The sequence below is a fragment of the Ambystoma mexicanum genome, chromosome 8, assembly GCF_040938575.1.
Source record: "Ambystoma mexicanum isolate Mex_15411 chromosome 8, UKY_AmexF1_1, whole genome shotgun sequence".
In the NCBI taxonomy this organism is placed as follows: Eukaryota; Metazoa; Chordata; class Amphibia; order Caudata; family Ambystomatidae; genus Ambystoma; species Ambystoma mexicanum.
This window is the reverse complement of record NC_090929.1, coordinates 983,915,774-983,937,653: the sequence shown is the minus strand read 5'-3', so window position 1 is coordinate 983,937,653 and position 21,880 is coordinate 983,915,774. Positions and strand designations below refer to the sequence as shown.

Here is a 21,880-nt window from a genome sequence, read left to right as displayed (position 1 = left end):
CAGCAGGTATGAAAACGTATTGCTTATCTGTGTGCTATTTAGCGGAAGCCAAACAGAGAAATTCTCGCAGTCCTATTTGAGTACAGTAGTGGGCATAATTCATAAAGGAAAAAAAATGTGATACTTGCATACCCCTCACCCGTCCGTGCCAATCCCCTCAACTAATTTAGGCTCCAAAATATGCGACTGTCTATTACCCTTCAATGGTTCCCTGTGACTTCCCCTTTACCCCCCACCCCCACGACACCCTCCTGGTGTGCCGATTGCTGATTTGTAGCACTATTAATAGGCTCTTGTGATGTCCATGCAGTAATGCCTTTGTTGCTCTATTTATGATGGACTTTTTAACTGTGTATTTTCACCTTTTCCTTCTTTTTAGTGTTACTTACCTTATACTCTTCTATGTATGTTTTTTTGAGTTTGTTTAATTTGTTTGCTTTAAAATGACCCAAGTAGAATGTGCAGTAAAACTGGGTAACGGGGGTTTTGCCTGCAGCAGATTCAATCGCAGTAGATTTACTCAAATTTCTTTAATCACTTTTTACCGAAAATATATGTGGGGGGTGGGTTTAGGTTTATAGTTAATGTGGGGTGGTAAAGGGGGGGGAGTGATATTTGCAGCAAAATCAACCAGCAAAAAAAAATATCTATTCGCCCAAATCACATAGAACCGTACAACTGCACTGGTGAACAGACCTGTGACCCACTGCACACAGCATGGAAGATTCAATCTACACCAAAACCACAGTACACTTTGCAGCAGTTGCAATGCCAGCCAGGGGTGTTGCTAGGTCTGGAAAAGACCCGGGGCTAAGCTGATGTCGGAACTGTTGGGACTGGGGGCTAGCTACTCTTTTGGCTGTAGCTCCTGCGATTCTATCCGGGGCTACAACCAAGAGACCAGGGGCTATAGCCCCCTTAGCCACCCCCTAGCAACGCCCCTGATGCCAGCTAGAAAGCCCAGCATCTTGGTTTGGCCATGTTCTCAACAATGGAGTGGAGTCTCATTTTTTGGTCTAGGAAGTTGAGGGGCTGAAGACTTCTCTGAAGAGGCACCTTTTCAGCAGGTGGTCATGGGGCGGCTCTACCAGTGGTGGGAGCAATTCGTTTAGAGTGTTTGTCACCAGAACGGTTTCTTTGTCTGGTGATCGACATTAAAATTTGTATTCAGTAGTGTGAGTAATGACAGTTACTTCATCTCAAAGTGGCGTTCTTGAATATTTTATGAAACAGTTGCTTGCATCTAGTCTGATCTCACTTCACTCTGTCTTGTAGACAGATCTTTCAAAGCTTTACTCATTTCTTGAGGTTGACAGGATCTGATGGTTTCTTAATGTCTTTCCAGGTCTTTAACATTCCTTCTCAGCAATCCTCTGATGCTCCAGGTGCTGCTCTGCAACATTTCTTGACGGCTCAAACATCTTTCAGGTTCCCGGCGCCTCTCCCAGAATCCCCTTGCATTCTAAAACCGCTCAATATCCCCCTCGAGCTCTAAACATCTTTCAGGCTTTTTGCCGCCCTACTCCAAATGTAGGTTCTATCAAAAAGTATGTACTATGCCTCTCTGGCTCCAATTCTCTTTCGGATTATTTAGTGCACTAGGCACTTTCTAAAACTTCTCAATGTCCCCCTAAAGCTGAAGGTTTGTGTCACTCTCCGGCTCCAGGCACTTTCTAACATCTCTCAATGCTCTTTGTAGGTGCTAAGCATCGCCCAGTTTTCTCAGCAGCCTCCTTACGTTTAGGTGCTAATTATTCATTCTGTATGGCCTTTCCTGGCACTAGGCATTGCACAGGCTTGTCAGCACCCCTGTGAGGTCTAGGTACTTTCTGAAACATCTGAATGCCTCTGTCCAGCTCTAGGAATCCTCTCCCTATAAGACACTATGTGCTTTCTCATGCTTCTCAGTGATCACCCTAGGCTCTAGGTGTTTCCTACAAATTCTCAAGAGGTACATATAGCATCATCTTGCCCAGGCAGCTGGAAGGAACGCCACTGCTCACTGCACCACCTCAATGCTTCCACCTGCTGCGCCAGATGGTTCACTCTTTCGGCAGACCTGTGCCTCCCTCACCCCTGCCCCGATTTATGAGGAAATCCGCTCCCCTTGCTTTCAAATTCCATTGGCTCCTGGTGTTTTAGCTCTGCCACTTCTACCATAATTCTCTACTCTCTGGCTCATGTCACATAACTCGGGAAGGTCAAGTGATAGCATGCACTTTCTTACTTTTAGTCAGTTAATGTGTGTTTGGTAAATTTCCCTGGCCTCCCCAAGGACCCGGGGAGAAATCATTGTTGAAACGTCCGTTTTGAGTAACTCATTACTATGTTTGGTTAGTCAGACATTGTTATGGCTTTTGTCAATATCCCTAAAAGGAATCATCTTACTACAGCACTAAGCAGATGTTTGTGTTCACTGTTTTCTGTAAATGGTGCGAGCATGTTATTTCAACAGTGTTTTATTGTTTTTATTTTATTGCTGATTTATAAAGCACCTTACTCCAATGTCCCATCCCCGTTCCTCCATACCATATGGGTGTCCCCTGCAGGGGGTGGGTCCAGAGCCTTTAGCACCGCAAGAGGCTTTCCCCTTTAAACTTTAGCCCTGCGAACCCTGCCCACCGGCACCCAACCATCAGTTCCTTTTTCTGCATGGACGGGAATGGTTGACCTTACCGCTGCGCTTCCTTTTGGCACATTTCCCCTATTTTTTCATTTTCTTCTTCATTTTTCTTCGGTACTTCTACTCTCCGTCTGGCGTGGATAGCCAGAGCGCCTCCTGTGACCGTCCTACCCCGTCATCTGACCCGCACACACTCTGCCCGGATACCCTCAGGTTCGATCATTGGTGGGATGGCTGTGTTGCATGTGGGTGCTTACGCCGAGGGCAAACATTTTCTTTTTCCAGATCTCCTCCCAACGATTTGAAGGGCTGCACTTCATCATCGAAGAGGCATCACAGAAAGGCAAGTGTATCTTCAGTTCATTCTTCTTCCTCGTCGAGGTCACCTCAGCAGAGTAGGTCCTGTCACAAGGTCCTAACCGCTGAGAGTGGTCGATCACCTGACATTTCTGCATGTAGTACCGGGGATCCCCACCAGAGGTTCATCGACCAAATTCTACCGGTACTTTCACAGAGGGGCACCAGGGCCCTCTTACCAAGCGCAAGCTCAAGGCCCATAGGACTACTTCTGGTGCCGACACCGAGGGGCCTCAAGCTCTTCTACCAGACCATGGTCTGAGGGGATGCCTTCACGTAAGACTACCAGAGGCACTTCTTCCAAGGACAACTTGTCTACCGAGAATCAGCTCTCTGTCTTGATAAATAATACCAGGCTTTGCCCCGAGGGTTTAAAAGAGCCTATGTGTCAGGGCATGACACCAAACAAACGCTTCCCACGCACCGCTTAGTCGCAAGACTCATCAGGCCTGTACAAAATCGCCACCAGACGTGAGTCAGATACAGATTTTGATCCATCCTCATGTGGTTCTGCACCCTGCAGTCATGATTCAGTCAGATTACCACCCACGGTTTCCAGACATGATTTCACTACAAATCGGCAATGGCAGAAGGTAAGTTCATAAGCTTCTTTATTAAGTTACATCAGATCATTAGGAGCAGGAGAACAAAGCCAAATGGCTCCCACCACCCAGGCTACAAAATTCTAACTGCCTGGGGTGGAACACTCACTCAACCACAAACATTCCATGCACTCACAGACCATTCTTTCATGGCATCACACCATCCATGCAAGAAGGGAGACCGGATACAACACAGACCTCCTGGTGTACAACTTACCCACCCTCCACGTCAGCCATGTGGTACTCGGATCTATGGTCCACACCAGTTCACCAACCTTGCTGGGTGCCCATTCACCACGCCGGCACCTTCAGCACTGGCTCCTCCTCCTCAACTTCAGGAACCCGGTGAGGATATGTTCTTCACCAAGTTTATGGGGCTAATGAAATCCTGTCAAATGACGGATGTATTCAGTCCCTCATAAAAGAAGTGCTAGCACCTCCTGTGACGCCAAACACGGTCCCTTGCACGCCGGAGGAGGATCAGCCAGGTCCACAGAATACTGCAGCTCAGTCTACTCCTCAGGTCCCTTCAATTCCATCTGCACATGTTTTGCTGATTGTTCCAAGTGTGCCTGCGCCTCAGACTACGGCACCTCCACCACCCAATCTTCCTACGATTCCTCCTCTCCCACAGGAGGTTATCCCGTATAAGACTGCAAAAGTTCCAGATCAGTCTTCTTTGTCCACACCTGTTCCAGACTCTGATAATGAAAGGGAAGAGGACGAGTACTCATTATTGGCTAGATCGTTCCATGATCGGGTGGCGGGAATTTCTTCCTTTCGGGGAATACCACCCTGTCCTGCCCCCAGAGGCTGTTTCTGAAGGGGTAGAGGTCTTAGCCATGGAGTCTTCAGGACTGTCTGCATTGCTCTACAAAATAGGTTTTAGCCTTAGCAGAAAAACCCTGGCTGAAGCTTTACACATGTCCTCCTACAAATAGGAAAATAGAAGCAAGATACTGAGAGGTGCCATCTGGCGCCCATCTGCTTTCCACTCACCCTCAACCATTGTCTTTTGTGTCTTCTATGGAAAGTCAGCATCTTCAGCTTCTTCATCAGCTAATTCGGCAACCTTACTTTAAAAAGAGAGCAGGATCTTAAAGGCCTATTGAAGGAAAGCCAACACTAATGCATCTTTGCATTTGAGGCAGTCAAATACTGGCTTGTTGCTAGCTGCAGCTAATCAGCGTCTGTGGCAAGAGATTGCAGACTTTTTGCGGGAACTACCGACAGAAAAATAAGCTGCTTTCAGGCCAGGCCTTTCAGAAGCCAAACAAGTATCCCAAGATCTACTTGAACACACTGTGCATCACATGTATACTGCTACTAGTAGGATCTGCATTGGTGCTGATATGAGATGCACTGCTTGGATGCATTCCACGTATTTTACACAGGATGTCCAAGATCGTATTTTAGATCTACCATTTGATGCCACAGACTTGTTTCACTCAACAGATGAGGAATTGAACACGAGAAAGACCAGTTCTATTACAGCAAAGTCTTTGATGGTTCTAATAAAGCCGCAGTCCAAGCCTTTCTAAAGGTCTCAAACAAGATAAGTCCCGGCACTAGGGCCTTGGCAGGCTTCAGAAGATATTGGGAGAGAAGAACTTATCGCCCAGACAGGTCTCTGAACGAGCTGAGGCGGAAACATCCAAGAATATCTTCCAAAGGTTTTTATGGGCCCTCCTCTTCTTCAGCTACCTCATATCACAAAAAACAATGTGGGTTGCGTCCAGGTTCACCAAACACCAGTGGGCGGCAGACTGGCTCAGTATATTCATTTCTGGTGTGTCCGTTGCTCAAACCAATGGCTATTGTCTTAATTTCAAGGGGTTTTCACCTTGTGTTACCTCTCTATCTCCTTATCCACCCCCGATCCAGATAGGGTCTCCAGCACTTCCGCTGGAAATTGAAAATCAAATTCATATGAACGCAGTACAGCATGTCCCGACCTCACAACAGGGGCTAGGGTTTTACTCATGCATTTTCTCAGTGCCCAAGCAAAATCAGGCTGGCCTGAGGGTGGTGGTGGACTTGTCTTTTCTAAACCTTTCTCCCCCATCAAAACATCAATTTGCTCAGTCCTTATCCAAAGTAGATTTGATAGGTTCAGTGGACCAGAAGGACGCTTACTTACATGTGCTGATTTGGAAGCCCCATCGATTCTAGTGCTGAATCATCATTTCCAGTAAACAAACCCTCCCTTCAGACTCATTTCTGCTCTGCGTGTCTTCACAAAACAGATGAACCTGGTAGCAGGGATGCTCAGCGTGAGGGGTTTACATGTTTACCCTTATCTGTATGACCGGCTCAGAGGTTCCACCCCAGAGGAGGCATCCAGGATGCTTTAGTGTCTGCTCCACACTTCAAGTTGCAAGTCTCCATCAACCTGCCCAAATCCAAACTCTGCCCCCTCAAGTATTGACCATCTTTGGGTTCAAGTGGGACACAATTTTGGGAAGAGTATTCTCCACTATAGAGAGAATATGTGACATTCAGTGTCAACCATGCATTTTTTGAACAGGCAACAAACATCAGCCTGGTGGTTCCGAAGGCTTCTGGGTCTTCTTGCATCCTGCATCCTATCTGTTTTTTTTTTTTTGCCAGACTCCAGAGAGGCGCATTCAACTGCACCTTGCTCGGAGTTAGTTACAAGACTCTGGTAACCAGAAAGATGTTTTGATTCCCACACAGATGAGACTAGACCTGCTGTGGTGGGGAGATGCTCAAAACCTCTTGTTAGGAGCCCTCCGGACTCTTACATCACCATTGATGGTTGTTACCACAGATTGATATCTGGAGAGATGGGGTGTGACTTTAGAGAATATGTCCGCCCATGACTTATGGTTGTTCAAGGCACTTCAGTTACACATCAACATCTGGAATTGAAGGCAATCTGATCTTCACTAAAATATTTCCTCCCAAGGGTTCAAGGCACCACAGTCGTGCTTATCCGCACAGACACCACAACCTCAATGTTTCATAAACAAGCAGGGGGGGCACGAGCACTCTACCTTCTGCCAATTCAACTCAGGGAGTGGGCTATGTTACACAACCTCTTTCCTGTTGACATCCCATCTACCAGACAATCTGAACACAGAGGCAGGCAGACTCCACAGATTGAATGTGGGCAACCATGAATGGGAAATCAATCTGGACAGGCTGACAGAAATCTTCAACTGGTGGGGATTCCCAGAGATCGACTTGTTTGCAACAACAGACAATGTCAAGTGTTCGTTGTTTGCCTCATGGATGGAGAACGGTCAGGGATCTCTGGGCGATCCCATCGAGATACAATGGAGCAACATGAGGTGCATGCATTTCTTCAGATTCCCCTCATGCTGAAATTCATGAGGTCACACCACTACTCATTAATAATAGTAGCCCCTCATTGGCTGGCCAGGATTTGTTTTTCTGACTTTTTTCGCCTGGCAGTGGACGATCAGATTCACTTTTATCTGGCTCAGGATCTCCTGTCGCAACAATAGGGAGCAATTATTTGCGCATGCCCTCGATCACTATTCTTAGACGCCTTGTTCCTGAAGAGTTGGCTCTGTCCCATTTAGGCCTTTCCATCGTTAACTTATAGGTTATTCAAGCGGCCACAAAACCGTCTTAGATCTCAATACCATATGCATTCTTGCCACAGTGTGGTGGAAAAGACAATTAACCCTTTAAAATGTAAGGTGGATGAAGCCCTTTCTTTTTAATTTTACTTGGCCCAATCAGTAGTGCAAGTAGATACTTGCAGAACTTACCTGGCCGCCATTGGTGCATATAGAAACTTGAAAGATGCACTTCTTTCTTCTGCGAACCCTATTGTTAAGCGCCATTTTGAGGTTTGCTTAAGAATGTTCCCTCCAGTCAAAAAACCTAGTGTGGGATCTAAAAATTCTTTCTGCTTTAGCTCACATGCCATTCGAGCCTATGACCAGCATTGATATCAACTTGGTCACTTGAAAAACAGTTCTCCTTGTTGAGCTGACCTCTGCAAGGAGAATAAGAGAAATACAGGCCTTATCTTTTGCTGAGCCTTTTACAATTTTCCACAGGGATAAAGTGGTTTTATGAACACATCCTTCTTTTCTTCCCAAGATTGTGTCCTTATTCCACATCAATCAGGAAATATGCTTACATACATTCTTTCCAATCCTGGCTTCTAAAGATGAAGAAACTCTCCACTGTTTGGACGTATGGATGGCTCTTAAATTTGATCAGCCACGCACTAAGCAAGTTTGTAAGTCTGAAGCTCTTTTTGTTGTGTTTGTGGGTTCATCTCCAGGGCATCATGACTCTAAATCCTCTATTGCACAATGGATGATTTCAGCCATTCTGGAGGCATACAAGATTCAAAAGATTCCTCCCCTGACTGACTTGCATGCGCATGCAGTGAGGGCAAAACGACTGTTGCCTTCCAAAGGCAGGTGCCTTCAGATGTCATCAGCAAGGCAGCGACTTCGTCGACACCCTCGACTTTTTGTAAACATTACTGCATGGATGCTAGCTGCCTTGCGGATGATGCTTTCAGACAAGCAGTATTGAGAAATCTGTTCTTCTAGTGCAGTTCCTCCCATCAGTTCGTGTTTTGTATCCACCAAGAAAAGGGGATGGAACGATGGAGTAAGAAAACGTTACTCACAGTAGTGACTTCTGTACTCTTAATCCAGAGTCTCCTTTCCTTCATACATCCCCCCCCCTTCAATCCCTTGCAAATAGCAAGCTGTGGCCTATCGTGTCGACGAGCAGAAAATGTAGGACTGACTATTGGGCGTCGGTGGGTGGGGTTCGCGGGGTGTGCTACGCCCTGCGGCCGCACCCCATGCAGGTCTAAAATGTAAAGGGGAAAGCACTCTTGCAGCGGATGTCCATCCGGTATGGAAGGAAGGGGATTCTGGACTAGGAGTACAGAAGCCACTATTGTGCGTAACTTTTTCTAAATTCAGGATGTCAATAGGAACAGGGGAGGACTGTGTAAGGGGGAAAAGATGAGCATTGGACGAAAGACGGGAGGTAGTCATAAAGATGTTTACAGGTTAACAAAAGTTGAACACTCCCAAGTAACCTAGTGCATCGCAAAACCTTTAGCTTTTTTGAGCGATAGGAAATTATATGGAGGAGTTGAAACAGATAAATAGCATTGGTAATTTGAATGAGAACCTAATTGGGTTAACTGTGCAAGATTTCTTATGCGTTTATTAGTGACATTTGCTGTGTCTTGTTTTCTTTGGTAACGTCTATAGTGCGCTGGGTGTTCAATTGCAAATCAGAGCAATTAATTGGATGAGATGCAATCTCGCAGTGTGTTAATGGGTATAAACCTTGATGGGTCTGTAGAAATTGTAGAATTTGTTGGCATAGTTGGTCAGTCTCACTTACATGCAAATATCGTTGCAGTAGTACAAGCTGGACAGTTAAAGGGCAGGCACATCAGTCAAAAAGTACTGTGATGAATTCCAGGGTATTGTCACTGCTTCCATGGAGGAAGCACCTTCCCATGAGGCCATGGACAGGAGGTTGTTAGCCGATAGTCCCCCTTGGGGTGGTACTCAGCGTGTGGATCTCATGGGGAGGGAGACCCTCCATGGGACCATTGACAATCACCTTGAGATCATGCGGTATTACACTCCTTCACTTCAATCCCCTCCTTTCTTTCACCCCACTCGGAATCCTCTAGTCCCTCACACAGTTATCTTTGTAATGTTGAGGAAACGAGGTCACAGGAAAGTACTGAGACGAAAAAAAGAGTGAAACTTAACTTTGTGAGGATCATCAATTCAGTACTGTGACGAAGAGGAAGGATGGAGTAATGAAGAATTTGTTGGCATAGTTGGTCAGTCTCACTTACATGCAAATATCGTTGCAGTAGTACAAGCTGGACAGTTAAAGGGCAGGCACATCAGTCAAAAAGTACTGTGATGAATTCCAGGGTATTGTCTCTGCTTCCATGGAGGAAGCACCTTCCCATGAGGCCATGGACAGGAGGTTGTTAGCCGATAGTCCCCCTTGGGGTGGTACTCAGCGTGTGGATCTCATGGGGAGGGAGACCCTCCATGGGACCATTGACAATCACCTTGAGATCATGCGGTATTACACTCCTTCACTTCAATCCCCTCCTTTCTTTCACCCCACTCGGAATCCTCTAGTCCCTCACACAGTTATCTTTGTAATGTTGAGGAAACGAGGTCACAGGAAAGTACTGAGACGAAAAAGAGTGAAACTTAACTTTGTGAGGATCATCAATTCAGTACTGTGACGAAGAGGAAGGATGGAGTAATGAAGAATACCTATGGTAACCATCAACCACAGATTAGTTGCTGGAGGCTGCCAACTGGTTACTCACAGTACAAAGTAGAAGAAGGACAATGTAATTCGTCAAGCTTTCCCCCTGAGGAACCGAGAGCGAAGTTTGAAACCAGCATACAGGGAGACGCTGTAGACCGGGACGCCGTTGGAGGTAAGCAGTTGTCTTCCGAGGCTGCTGCCAAGAACTGACAGCGCATGGGAAACCGAAGCAAAACCAAGTACCTAGAAGACTTGGAATGCCTCGTGGAGCGAAGCCATGCAGTTCATCTCGCACAAGCTGGAGCAGGGACACGGACCACAGCGGCAACAGAGGGAGAAGGATCGGATGCTCGTCCAGAGTGTCAGAGAAGCCTGATCAGGACGCCAAGAAGTGGGAACCCCAAAATCAAGGTACAGGTGCTGCCTGGGTCCACGAGAGGAGCTGGGAACTGAACAAGGGGAGGCTAAAGAGGGTCAGGGACCCGATAAGTAAAGCTGATGACACACAGGTTAAGGACCCTAGGAGAAATATAAGGACATCGACATATGCTGCACCAGTAGACACTTGGCAGGGAAGAAAACAAAATGTCCCGAAAGACCCATACAAAAGGGTCTGGGACCAAAGCTAAGGGGGTGATGACGCACAGGTCATGTCATGATGCCTACCTCCAAGGAGCCGAGTCCGACCCAGCAACCCCAGAGGCAGGCATCATTCCCCCCAGGGAAGTGCCAGCGGGCCCAAGCTGGGGCCCTTTGGACACAGTCCTGGCGCCTTAGGCGCCAGGCTCATGTTGGACCCCTGTCCTGGCGCCTTAGGCGCCAGGCTCATAAAGCTAGACATGTGTTCAAGTGTTTCAATGTGCACTTACCTGATGCAGACCATGCTGCTACATCCAGGCCCTCTTGAGGCCTGAATGGAACTACTTTACCTGTGGGACTACTTTCCACCTGGGTGTGGTCGGGGAAGGATACATACCTGATCGGTGGAAGGATACATACCTGGCACTTCTTCCAAAGCTATTTAAACCACGCCCGATCAGCAACTCTTGCTTCGCGTTGTTCTGCTCCTCGCAGCTGGACGCTCACCGTGTCAGCTCCTGCATCTGGACTTCAGCCACGCCTGTCAGCATCCTGGGTCACCTGCAAAGGGAGATAAGAGAGAATTGGAGAGAAAGAACACCTTACCTGCTAAAGCAGTATCACGGAGACATCACACCGACGATCCTGAAAGGGAAGACATTTTTAAAAGCATTTCGTTTCGATCGCTGCAGCGCTGCATTTCACTCACCTTTCCTGGGCACCTCCATCTTCAGCAGCGATCATCCGGATCCGCAGCCACTTCCCAGTGCCTAGAGAGAAAAAGACAAGAACACAAGGTGAGAGAAGGAAGGGAATAGGAAAAGCTCAGTTTCCTTCTAAGACTTACCAGTTGGGTCATTCCCATTTCATTTTGGGTCCTGCCGCTTCCTGGCATTCCGGACCCCGGCCCCTATGGGGAAAAAAGACAAAGACATTGAATGAGCGAATGCAAAGACATTACCCGAACGCTCATCCAGAACTTACCTGTCAAATATTGGAACTGCACGTTTCACTTCGGGTCGGCGCCATATCTCCGGCATTCCAAACCCCGGCCCCTAAGGGGAAAAAGACATAAGCGTTAGCGCTTGCTGCAATAAGACAATGAACATTATTATTAAGCTTGAACTTTTGAACTTGCAACAGAACTCTTACAGCGCCTTACCTGAATAGTCAAGCTTATTTGAACTTCCATCAAACCTCAATCCAGTGAAGTAACTGGGTTTCAACGCGCCCCTGCACCAGAAGCAGGATGGAGAACTCATCCTTCCAGACCCTAAGGTGAGACTTCACGGGGAATCGTGGAAGGGTATCGTGGAGGGTTGGAAGGAAGTGGGAGGCTTGAGCATTATTCCGTCAGTAGGTAATACTCCCTTTTCACGCAGAGGGGAATATTCCTACGAGCCAGAGAAGCCAGAGTAGAGGGGCCCTACCTGTCCATCTTCAGAGTCCTGCGCTTCACCATTGAAGAAGCATCAGCACTCGAAGCCAGACCTGCGCCTCCGTGGGAATCAGGTGAGCGTGACAGAACACGAAGCCTACCCACAATTTCCCACCCGGGCGCTATGGAGACTTCCGAGACAGATCAGCTGGCCCAGCTTTTGGGAGAATTACTGGCAGAAGTGCACTCAGCCCACCAGGAGACTAAAGCTCTCAAAAGAGAACTGATCCTATCCAAGGAAAGAACAGCTGACCTGGCCAAAAGGTTATTGCAGTTCCAGGCAGGGCACACTCCTTTACCTAATTCCGGAGGTACTTCCACATCAATGGGTTTGAATAACCCGGTACAAATCAATCTACCTGGACACATGCCTTTGGCCCCGCCTGAACATTTTGGGGGGTGATCCCAAGAAATATGCCGTCTTTATGAACCAATGTTGTTTACACTTTCTATGCAGACCTGGGGCCTTCCCTAACGACCAGACCAAGGTAGCCTTTATACTATCTTACCTCAGTGGCAGTGCTGCCGATTGGTCTATTCCATTGGTAAATCAGGATGATCCCATTCTCCAGAACTTTCAGGGTTTCCAGGCCAGCATGGAAAGATTGTTTGCTCGACACTCTCAAGGACAGGCCCTTGATAACAAACTGCTATCCTTACGACAAGGTAATCTGGATCTCCTGTCCTACGTTGCCACCTTTAATAGACTGGTTGTGGAAACTGGATGGCCAGAAAACAAAAGGATCACATTGTTTCATTGAGGCCTGCGCGGAGAGTTTAAGGATGTTCTAGCTCAGATAGTAGATCCACCCCAGGTCTGCGCAGACTACATAGACTTGGTGGTTCAACTTGAGCACAGACTTCAAAATAGAAAAGCAGATCGGTTCAAGTACGAAACCCGAGTACCGATCAAAACTCACGCCAACTTCAAGAGTACCGACCTATCCGAACCTATGCAAATCGGCGGTGTTAAAGGACCATTAACGCAGAAGGAATGAGAGAGAAGACGGCAAATGCAACTTTGTCTGTATTGCGGGACTTCCGGTCACTTTCTTCGAAATTGTCTGGTTAAACCACCTAAGAAGGTGGTTGGAGCCACTGATAACGATTTATTGACACCTGATTCGGGAAACGACCTAGCCCGACAAGCGTAGGGGTCCGCTTGCCGAGCTTGAAAACAGATTCTTTGACCTCGCATTTTGTCATGCCAATGGTGCTCGTGGACCCAAAACAGCCTCAGCAGTTGCATGCTATAAAAGCATACATCGACAGTGGAGCTATTGGAAATTACCTAGACCGTGAATTGGCTTCCAGGATTAAGCTCCCTCTCCGCCCGAAAGTAACCCAAGATGTCATTTCTACAGTAGATGGAACCGAAATAGCCTCAGGGCCTGTAACGTATTCCACTGTTGAAATGACACTGGTGGGTCAGGATGGACATAGGGAAACAATCGTGTTTGATGTGATCAAGTCCCCACAATTTCAAGTAATTCTTGGAATTCCTTGGTTAGAAACACATAATCCCAGAATTGACTGGCGAGCAAAGAAGATAAGTTTTCCTGATTGTGAACCAACTTGTTATTCAAGAAATCCAGTTATGGGTCTAGCCTCAGCAACTTCCACCCCTGTACAGCTACCGTCAGAATACCAAGAATTCCAAGACGTTTTTCAGAAGGAACAGGCTAACACGTTACCTCCCCATCGGTCTTATGATTGCCAAATCGATCTGGTACCCAATGCTCAACTACCTTGTAGTAGGATTTATGCTCTTACGGAACCTGAGAACCTGCATTTGCGTCAGTATTTAGATCAGTACCTAGCCAATGGTTTTATTCGCCCGTCCAAGTCTCCTGTCTCCTCAGCTTTGTTCTTCATGCCGGAAAAAGAGGGCGACCTTAGAACATGTATAGACTATCGCGCCCTAAATCAAATAACGATTAAGAATCGTTATCCTCTGCCCCTGATCCCTGAGCTTATCGACCAGGTGAAAGACGCTTGTGTGTACACCAAGTTAGATCTTCGAGGAGCTTATCACCTGGTATGTATAAAAGAAGGCGACGAATGGAAGACTGCATTCCGCACCAAATTTGGGCTCTTCGAATATCAGGTGATGCCCTTCGGTTTGTGCAATGCACCTGCCGCCTTTCAGTACTTTATGAATGATGTTCTTCGGGAACTTATCGACGTCTGTGTCATTGTTTATATTGACGACATCCTGGTGTACTTAGAATCCGATCACAGAAAATATGTTAGGGCAGTTCTTGAGAAATTGCGCCAGCACAGACTATTTGCAAAGCTCGAAAAATGCGTTTTTCATACCACAGAAGTTGAGTTTCTCGGATTCATCCTGACACCACAAGGAGTCCGAATGGACCCGCGAAAGGTGGACGCCATCCTCAAATAGCCATCTCCTAGCTCGGTGAAGGGAGTTCAGAGCATGCTCGGCTTCGCCAATTTCTATCGAAGATTCATCCCGGAATTTTCCCGAACAGTCCAACCCATCACAGCTCTCCTAAAGAAAAACAAACGTTTTGAATGGACTCTTGAGGCCAAACAAGCCTTTCAGGACCTGAAAACCAAATTCACCTCTGCACCTGTATTAAAGCACCCGTACCCAGATCTCCCTTATATTGTGGAAACCGACGCATCCAGTTCGGCCATGGGAGCTGTCCTGTCGCAAAGAGACCCAGAAACTAACCAACTACACCCAGTGGCCTTTTGGTCCAGGAAATTTTCTCCTCCTGAAATCAACTACGCAATTACCGACAAAGAGTTACTGGCTATTAAATCTGCTTTCAAGGCTTGGCGTCACTACCTTCTCGGGGCAAGACACACCATCACTGTAATTACGGACCACAGAAATTTACAGTATTTAAAGACGGCCAAAGCTCAATCTTCATGACAACTCCGATGGGCTCTATTCTTTGCGGAATTTGATTTTGTAATTACCTATCGCCCTGGCTGCAAGAATGGTAAAGCGGAAGCCTTATCCCGGATTGGCATGGAAGAACCCAATTCGAGTTTAGAACCTGTGCCAATCATACCTGAACAAAGAATCTTAGGCCTAACTTCATTGCAAACTATTGAGGACATCCAAACGCAAGTAAAACAACTTCTAGACTCTTCAGCCTTACTGGAATGGAGTCAAAAGGGTCCTCATTACACCGTTAAGGATGATTTACCCTACTTCCAGGAGCGGTTGTTTCTGCCAAGTAAAGAATTGCAAGAACTTGTTATTGCCCATCATCATGAATCATTAATTGAAGGACACCCTGGTATCACTAAAACGGAGGAAAAAATCAAACGCCACTTCTGGTGGCCTTCTTGGAGAAAAGACATAAAGTCTTTTGTATTGTCTTGCGGAATTTGCGCCCAAAACAAGGGTCAAAAGAAAAGGCCAGCCGGCCTACTTCAACCCTTGGATATTCCACCGGCACCATGGCACACCTTGTCAATGGACTTTATAACTGACCTGCCTCCTTGTGCTGGTTACAACACTATTCTTGTAATTGTGGATCTATTTTCCAAAATGGCCCACTTTATCCCTTTAAAAGGTTTGCCTTCAGCTTCCACCTTGGCCAAGGAATTTCTGGAGAATATAGTTCGCATACATGGTTTCCCTTCCATATTAGTCTCGGATCGTGGAAGTCAATTTATCTCCCATTTTTGGAAGAAGTGTTGCCAACTAGCACAAATAGATGTGCGGTTATCCACCAGCCACCACCCCCAGACCGACGGACAAACCGAGAGAACCAATCAGACTCTCGAGCAATATCTTCGGTGCATGTTACACCAATCCGAGTTAAATTGGAAAGACATCCTTTGGATCGCAGAATATGCATACAACAATTCAGTGCATTCTGGAACCGGACAAACTCCTTTTTATACTTTGTATGGTCACCATCCTCGGACCTCTGACCTAGATCCACCTCTGACCCTGGAAATGCCCCCAGTAAATCATTTGCATTCCACAATAACCCGAGCCTTTAAAGAAGCTGCAACTCATTTACAGCAAGCCAAGAAAAAGTATAAAGAAAACGCTGATTTGCACCGAAGTAAAACTCCTCCTTACCAAGTAGGAGACCAGGTATGGCTAGCAACGAAACATTTACCCCTCGAGGGCCCGCAAACCTTCAATCCCAGATTCATAGGACCTTATCCCATCAAGGCTATAATCAATCCTGTGGCCTTTAAACTGGATTTACCGTCCAACATGCGTATTCATCCAGTTTTTCATGCATCACTTTTGAAGCCAGTACAACCAGGGACCCGACTGTCCAAGCCTCCAGACCCAGTTCAAATTGGAGGGGAATTAGAATTCGAAGTTAAAGATATTTAGACTCCAAGGTGTTAAAGTCAAAACTCTTCTATCTTTTTGACTGGAAGGGATATGGACCTCAGGAGAGATCGTGGGAGCCTAGTAACCATGTTCACGCACCTCGATTAATACAAAGGTTCCACCGGAGATTTCCGAACAAGCCAAGACCCCCAGAGGGAACAACCTTGGGAGGGGCCTTGAGGGGGGGGTACTGTCATGATGCCTACCTCCAAGGAGCCGAGTCCGACCCAGCAACCCCAGAGGCAGGCATCATTCCCCCCAGGGAAGTGCCAGCGGGCCCAAGCTGGGGCCCTTTGGACACAGTCCTGGTGCCTTATGCGCCAGGCTCATGTTGGACCCCTGTCCTGGCGCCTTAGGCGCCAGGCTCATAAAGCTAGACATGTGTTCAAGTGTTTCAATTTGCACTTACCTGATGCAGACCATGCTGCTACATCCAGGCCCTCTTGAGGCCTGAATGGAACTACTTTACCTGTGGGACTACTTTCCACCTGGGTGTGTTCGGGGAAGGATACATACCTGATCGGTGGAAGGATACATACCTGGAACTTCTTCCAAAGCTATTTAAACCACGCCCGATCAGCAACTCTTGCTTCGCGTTGTTCTGCTCCTCGCAGCTGGACGCTCACCGTGTCAGCTCCTGCATCTGGACTTCAGCCACGCCTGTCAGCATCCTGGGTCACCTACAAAGGGAGATAAGAGAGAATTGGAGAGAAAGAAGACCTTACCTGCTAAAGCTGTATCACGGAGACATCACACCGACGATCCTGAAAGGGAAGACATCATTTTTAAAAGCATTTCGTTTCGATCGCTGCAGCGCTGCATTTCACTCACCTTTCCTGGGCACCTCCATCTTCAGCAGCGATCATCCGGATCCGCAGCCACTTCCCAGTGCCTAGAGAGAAAAAGACAAGAACACAAGGTGAGAGAAGGAAGGGAATATGAAAAGCTCAGTTTCCTTCTAAGACTTACCAGTTGGGTCATTCCCATTTCATTTCGGGTCCTGCCGCTTCCTGGCATTCCGGACCCCGGCCCCTATGGGGAAAAAAGACAAAGACATTGAATGAGCGAATGCAAAGACATTACCCGAACGCTCATCCAGAACTTACCTGTCATTTATTGGAACTGCACGTTTCACTTCGGGTCGGCGCCATATCTCCGGCATTCCGAACCCCGGCCCCTAAGGGGAAAAAGACATAAGCGTTAGCGCTTGCTGCAATAAGACAATGAACATTATTATTAAGCTTGAACTTTTGAACTTGCAACAGAACTCTTACAGCGCCTTACCTGAAGAGTCAAGCTTATTTGAACTTCCATCAAACCTCAATCCAGTGAAGTAACTGGATTTCAACGCGCCCCTGCATCAGAAGCAGGATGGAGACCTCATCCTTCCAGACCCTAAGGTGAGACTTCACGGGGAATCGTGGAAGGGTATCGTGGAGGGTTGGAAGGAAGTGGGAGGCTTGAGCATTATTCCGTCAGTAGGTAATACTCCCTTTTCACGCAGAGGGGAATATTCCTACGAGCCAGAGAAGCCAGAGTAGAGGGGCCCTACCTGTCCATCTTCAGAGTCCTGCGCTTCACCATTGAAGAAGCATCAGCACTCGAAGCCAGACCTGCGCCTCCGTGGGAATCAGGTGAGCGTGACAGGTCAAAGGCCCGAAGACAAATAAATGACAGGCATATGCCACAGCTGTAGACACTTGCCAGGAGAGTAAACCAAGTGTCCGGGAAAACAAACACAAAGGGATCTGGGACTCAAGTGAACCACAGAGGCATGGTCAAGGTAAATGGGTCAGGAACCCTGAGAAAGAGACTAAGCAACAAGAAATTAAAACAAACTGTATAGAAAATTCTGTGTGGAACAGTACCTGGAAGGGGAGTAGAGCAGGTCTGTTCATTTGGGCATTGTGTAGAGAACCACAGAGGCAAAGCCAGAGTAAAGGGGTCTGGGGCCCTGAGAAAACCAAGAAGCGAGAGAGTGAAAGGAACTGTGTAAAATATTCTATGTGGAACTGTACCAGTCTGGGGAGAACACCCGATCTGTTCAGTTGGACATTGAGTAAGGCTGGGAAAGAGAACCTGTGAAAGCAATACACCAGGGCCTGTGACCCATAGGAAGTTGGGCAAGGCCCACAAAAGCAAAGCACGAGGGTCAGGGGCCCACACAAGAGTTAAGGAACAAATAATGAAAGGGATAAGGCCCAAAGCAAGTCAGAGACAGTCCAGAGTGGTCTGGGATCCACGTGGAACAGCAAGAGAAACACAAGAAGCAAGGGTTGTGGACCCATTGCCAAAGGAACAGACTCTTTCTGAGTTTAATAGTCAAGTTTGGCAGGGTGGTGGACCAGGCTTGCCACTTAAATTTTGAGTTCAAAGAAGACACCAGGGGAAGACACTCTCACCCCCACTTTTTTCAATGAAAAGTATGTTTTGTGTTAAAAAGGCCAACAGTTGAATCTGGCAGGAAAGTAGACCAGACTTAACGCTACGTATGGGAATCAGGGAATCGAAGCTACGAACAAGGGGAAGAGATTCCACCACCTCTTTGGATACGTGAGAACTGTGTTTAAAGATTCAATCATTGTACTCTCACTCTACGAACTGAACTTTAAAGGTGCACATCCAGAAAGATAGAAGCCTCTTTCTGGCTCAAGAAACCACCAAGTTTTCCTTAGTTTAGTGTAAGGAACGGAAATAGGTTTGGACACAGGATGGTGGACTTATTGCATTACAAGACATCCTAACAGAGTCCTTGGTGTTTTGTTGAGGTAGGGCAAGCTCTCATAGAATTAGGGTAAGATAGGTTTTTCCTTTTCTTTGTTTTACAATAAAAGTCTTTGCCAACAAGCATATCACCACTGTGTCAGACTCGTACTTCTGCATTCTAAAGCACCCGAAATTTGGTTTTACGGTTTTTAGTGGTCAAAATGAGCTAAAACGCTGTACAATCATATTAACTTAAGTTCAGAATTGAAGGTTATTTCTGTTGAGCCTTACACCATAGTATGGTGCAGGGGTATGTAATAAGCACCTCTCCAGATACTTTGGACTATGAATCCCATGATCCCTCACAATTGACTATTCCTGGGCAGGCTGATGGGAGTTGTCTAAAACATCTGGAAAGCCACAGGTTGAAAAACCCTGGTATAGTTCTTTTGAGCATCATTTGTTGTACGAGGATTAGTGGGAGGCAAGTGTTGCCCACTTGAAATTGTGATTGCCCCTGAGTTAAAGGTTCCGACTTGTGCAATAGCTGAAGGTATGTGTGCGAGATCAGAAGAGTGAAGGCTTTGTTTGGGAGAGCAGGTTAATAGTTGAAGGCACAATGAACCAAATAACAGATAGGATTTTCCATCCAGATCTTGTCATAATGTACATTTCTCTACATTCACCAGATACAATCCCCTTCCTCCCAGCAGCTGGAAAACAAGAAGAGGGCTTCCACCTATATCGCCATCTTTGCACCAGAGAGATGCACATGCCAAACCGCATATATGCACATTTGCACAAAAGAATCTTGCAAAGCATTGTGCTTCTGCTGGCTTAGGTTGCAAATATGTTGCAGTTTAGGACTATCCTGCTACTGGATGAGTTCTATTGGACATGGTGCTGCGTAATCTATCCCATACCTCTGCCTTTATTGCAAAGTTCCAACCTTTCGGTAGTGGTCATGTGCGCTTCTAGCGACTATTCAAGTTGTAATACATTCCGGTCAAACACAGTATAACTTGCCTGGATACCTCCAAGGGAAGTGGTCGGGGGTGGGGGCAGAGGATAATGGGGAGAGGGAGGTGGAGAATATTGTGTGTTTTATTGTTGGTCTGTGAGTGTGGCCATTTTTACATTAACTATGAATGTCTCAGACCAAATCCGATGTTTGATGCCAATTTTTCTATACAGTGTTTATTTCATTCATTGCTACTTATGTCTTTGAGCTACAACCAATTGCATTTCCTAATAGTACAGCTGGAAAGCACTCTGGAGAATTAAGTTACTGTTTAGTGTTTCCATAGAAATGTTTCAATGCAATGTGATTGATTATTTTGCATGGACTGTAATGCTGATTGGGTAATGGTTTCTCCCTGGGTCCAACCTGTGTGTTCCCTATGGGGGCGGTGGGAGTGCAAGCGGGGGGGGGACATCCTAGTTAGACTGTCATGCTTGTGACCTGTTTCTCCAGATTACAAACTGTGTTGCCACGAGAAGGGAATACCGCTATTTTGAACACCTACCTGAGAAGGAACCCTCCACGAGGGGGATTGCGGTAAGAGAATTAGCCTGGGAAACATCACTTTGATCACAGTTTATGACTGATTCACTCTGAAATAAATCATTATCTTATGTTGGAAATGATTTTGGGGACAGTTGCACGTTTCTATCGCTAACATATGAATTCACGCAAAAAGAAATGTCCTAATTTACTGGTTGATAATTGGGCTTTGTTATTAATCAAAATGGGAGTGGGATTTGCAATATTGCGCAGGTGCATGCATAGGTGCCAGCATGAGCTTCTTGAATGCAGCTGCAAGATTTAGATTTCATATACAATTTGTATATACTCTTCAGTTTGCTTAATGCAATAGGCTCGTACTCTAATGTCACCTTGTCTTTATGGTTGACTTGGGCAATGCTCTCGAATCAAGACATGTTTGGTAGTGCCTCTAAATCTGTGTAGCCCGTGACGACCAGAACGTCATGCAGTATTACCTGTGGCAGGCAGACTGAGTACCTTAATCCATCTTGGTCTGATTGGCTGTCCATCTCAGTGGTCATTGCCGACCCGCCACCCCCTCCAATGTCTTCAATGAAGCCCCAGAAGGCTCTCTCTTGTCGCCAATGCTTTTCACCTCTGCCACGTCACAAAAATCATAAACCACCACAACCTGCTCTACCACCCCCACGCTGATAACGTCCAACTCGATGTAAGCATCACACAAACCAGAAAAACCCATACTGGGCTCTGGAAACATGCTACACTGTCATTGCCTACTGGATGACAGGAAGTTTCCTGACATTAACTGAATTTAAAATTGTACTTTTAATCCTCAGCTGATACACCACTGATCTCCCTTCAACTCCTCAGTCCAGGCTCTTACCTTGGAGTCATTCAATCGCATCCGGCACCAAGTTTGAAAAAGCCTAGGAGTCAAACTATGCTGGATGCCAAGATACGACTGCTTACTTACCCTATGTCCTTGAATGCATCTCTCTTGCTCCCCCCAACACCTCTCTGCCACTCCAGAGAAAAGAAGGCTAGTGGCACCCACCGGCAGCTTCAGACAGCTGTGCTGATTCTCAGTCCCTTAGCCTGTCCAACCACCACATCTTCTGTCTCCAGGTGACCCAGACCCCACATCTGGGAAGGAACCCTGTGTGTTATCGTTACCGAACTCACTGCACTGCATGAACATCCGAGTCATCATCGCCCTTAAAACTCTCAGCCTTTTAACTGCCTCTCAGGACCTTTAAATTACTTGAAAGGCCTTTAACGTATACAACAAAGTGCAATTCTACATCCCTGGACATGCCCCACACTTCTTTGCTAAAAGCCTTCTAGAGATGTTGCAAACTCAGTGTAATCAGAAGGAAAGTATTCAGTTTGCCGTCCAACATCCTCAGTCGTTGAAAATGCACTGTATGAGGACACCCATCAAGTC

At 46.7% G+C, this 21,880-nt stretch overlaps 1 protein-coding gene across 6 annotated transcripts in view; it reads left to right on the top strand.

The window, feature by feature from the left end:
- The window catches only part of KAZN (kazrin, periplakin interacting protein), a 1,355,161-nt gene that overhangs the window by 1,035,883 nt on the left and 297,398 nt on the right, over positions 1-21,880 (top strand). For 4 of the 6 annotated variants that reach the window (XM_069610894.1, XM_069610893.1, XM_069610897.1 and 1 more), the window contains one exon: positions 20,404-20,487. The exons of the other annotated variants lie outside the window; for them this stretch is intronic. In XM_069610894.1, the coding sequence (XP_069466995.1) occupies positions 20,404-20,487 (84 nt within the window). The remainder of the gene's footprint in view (positions 1-20,403; positions 20,488-21,880) is intronic. 6 annotated transcript variants of the gene reach the window in all.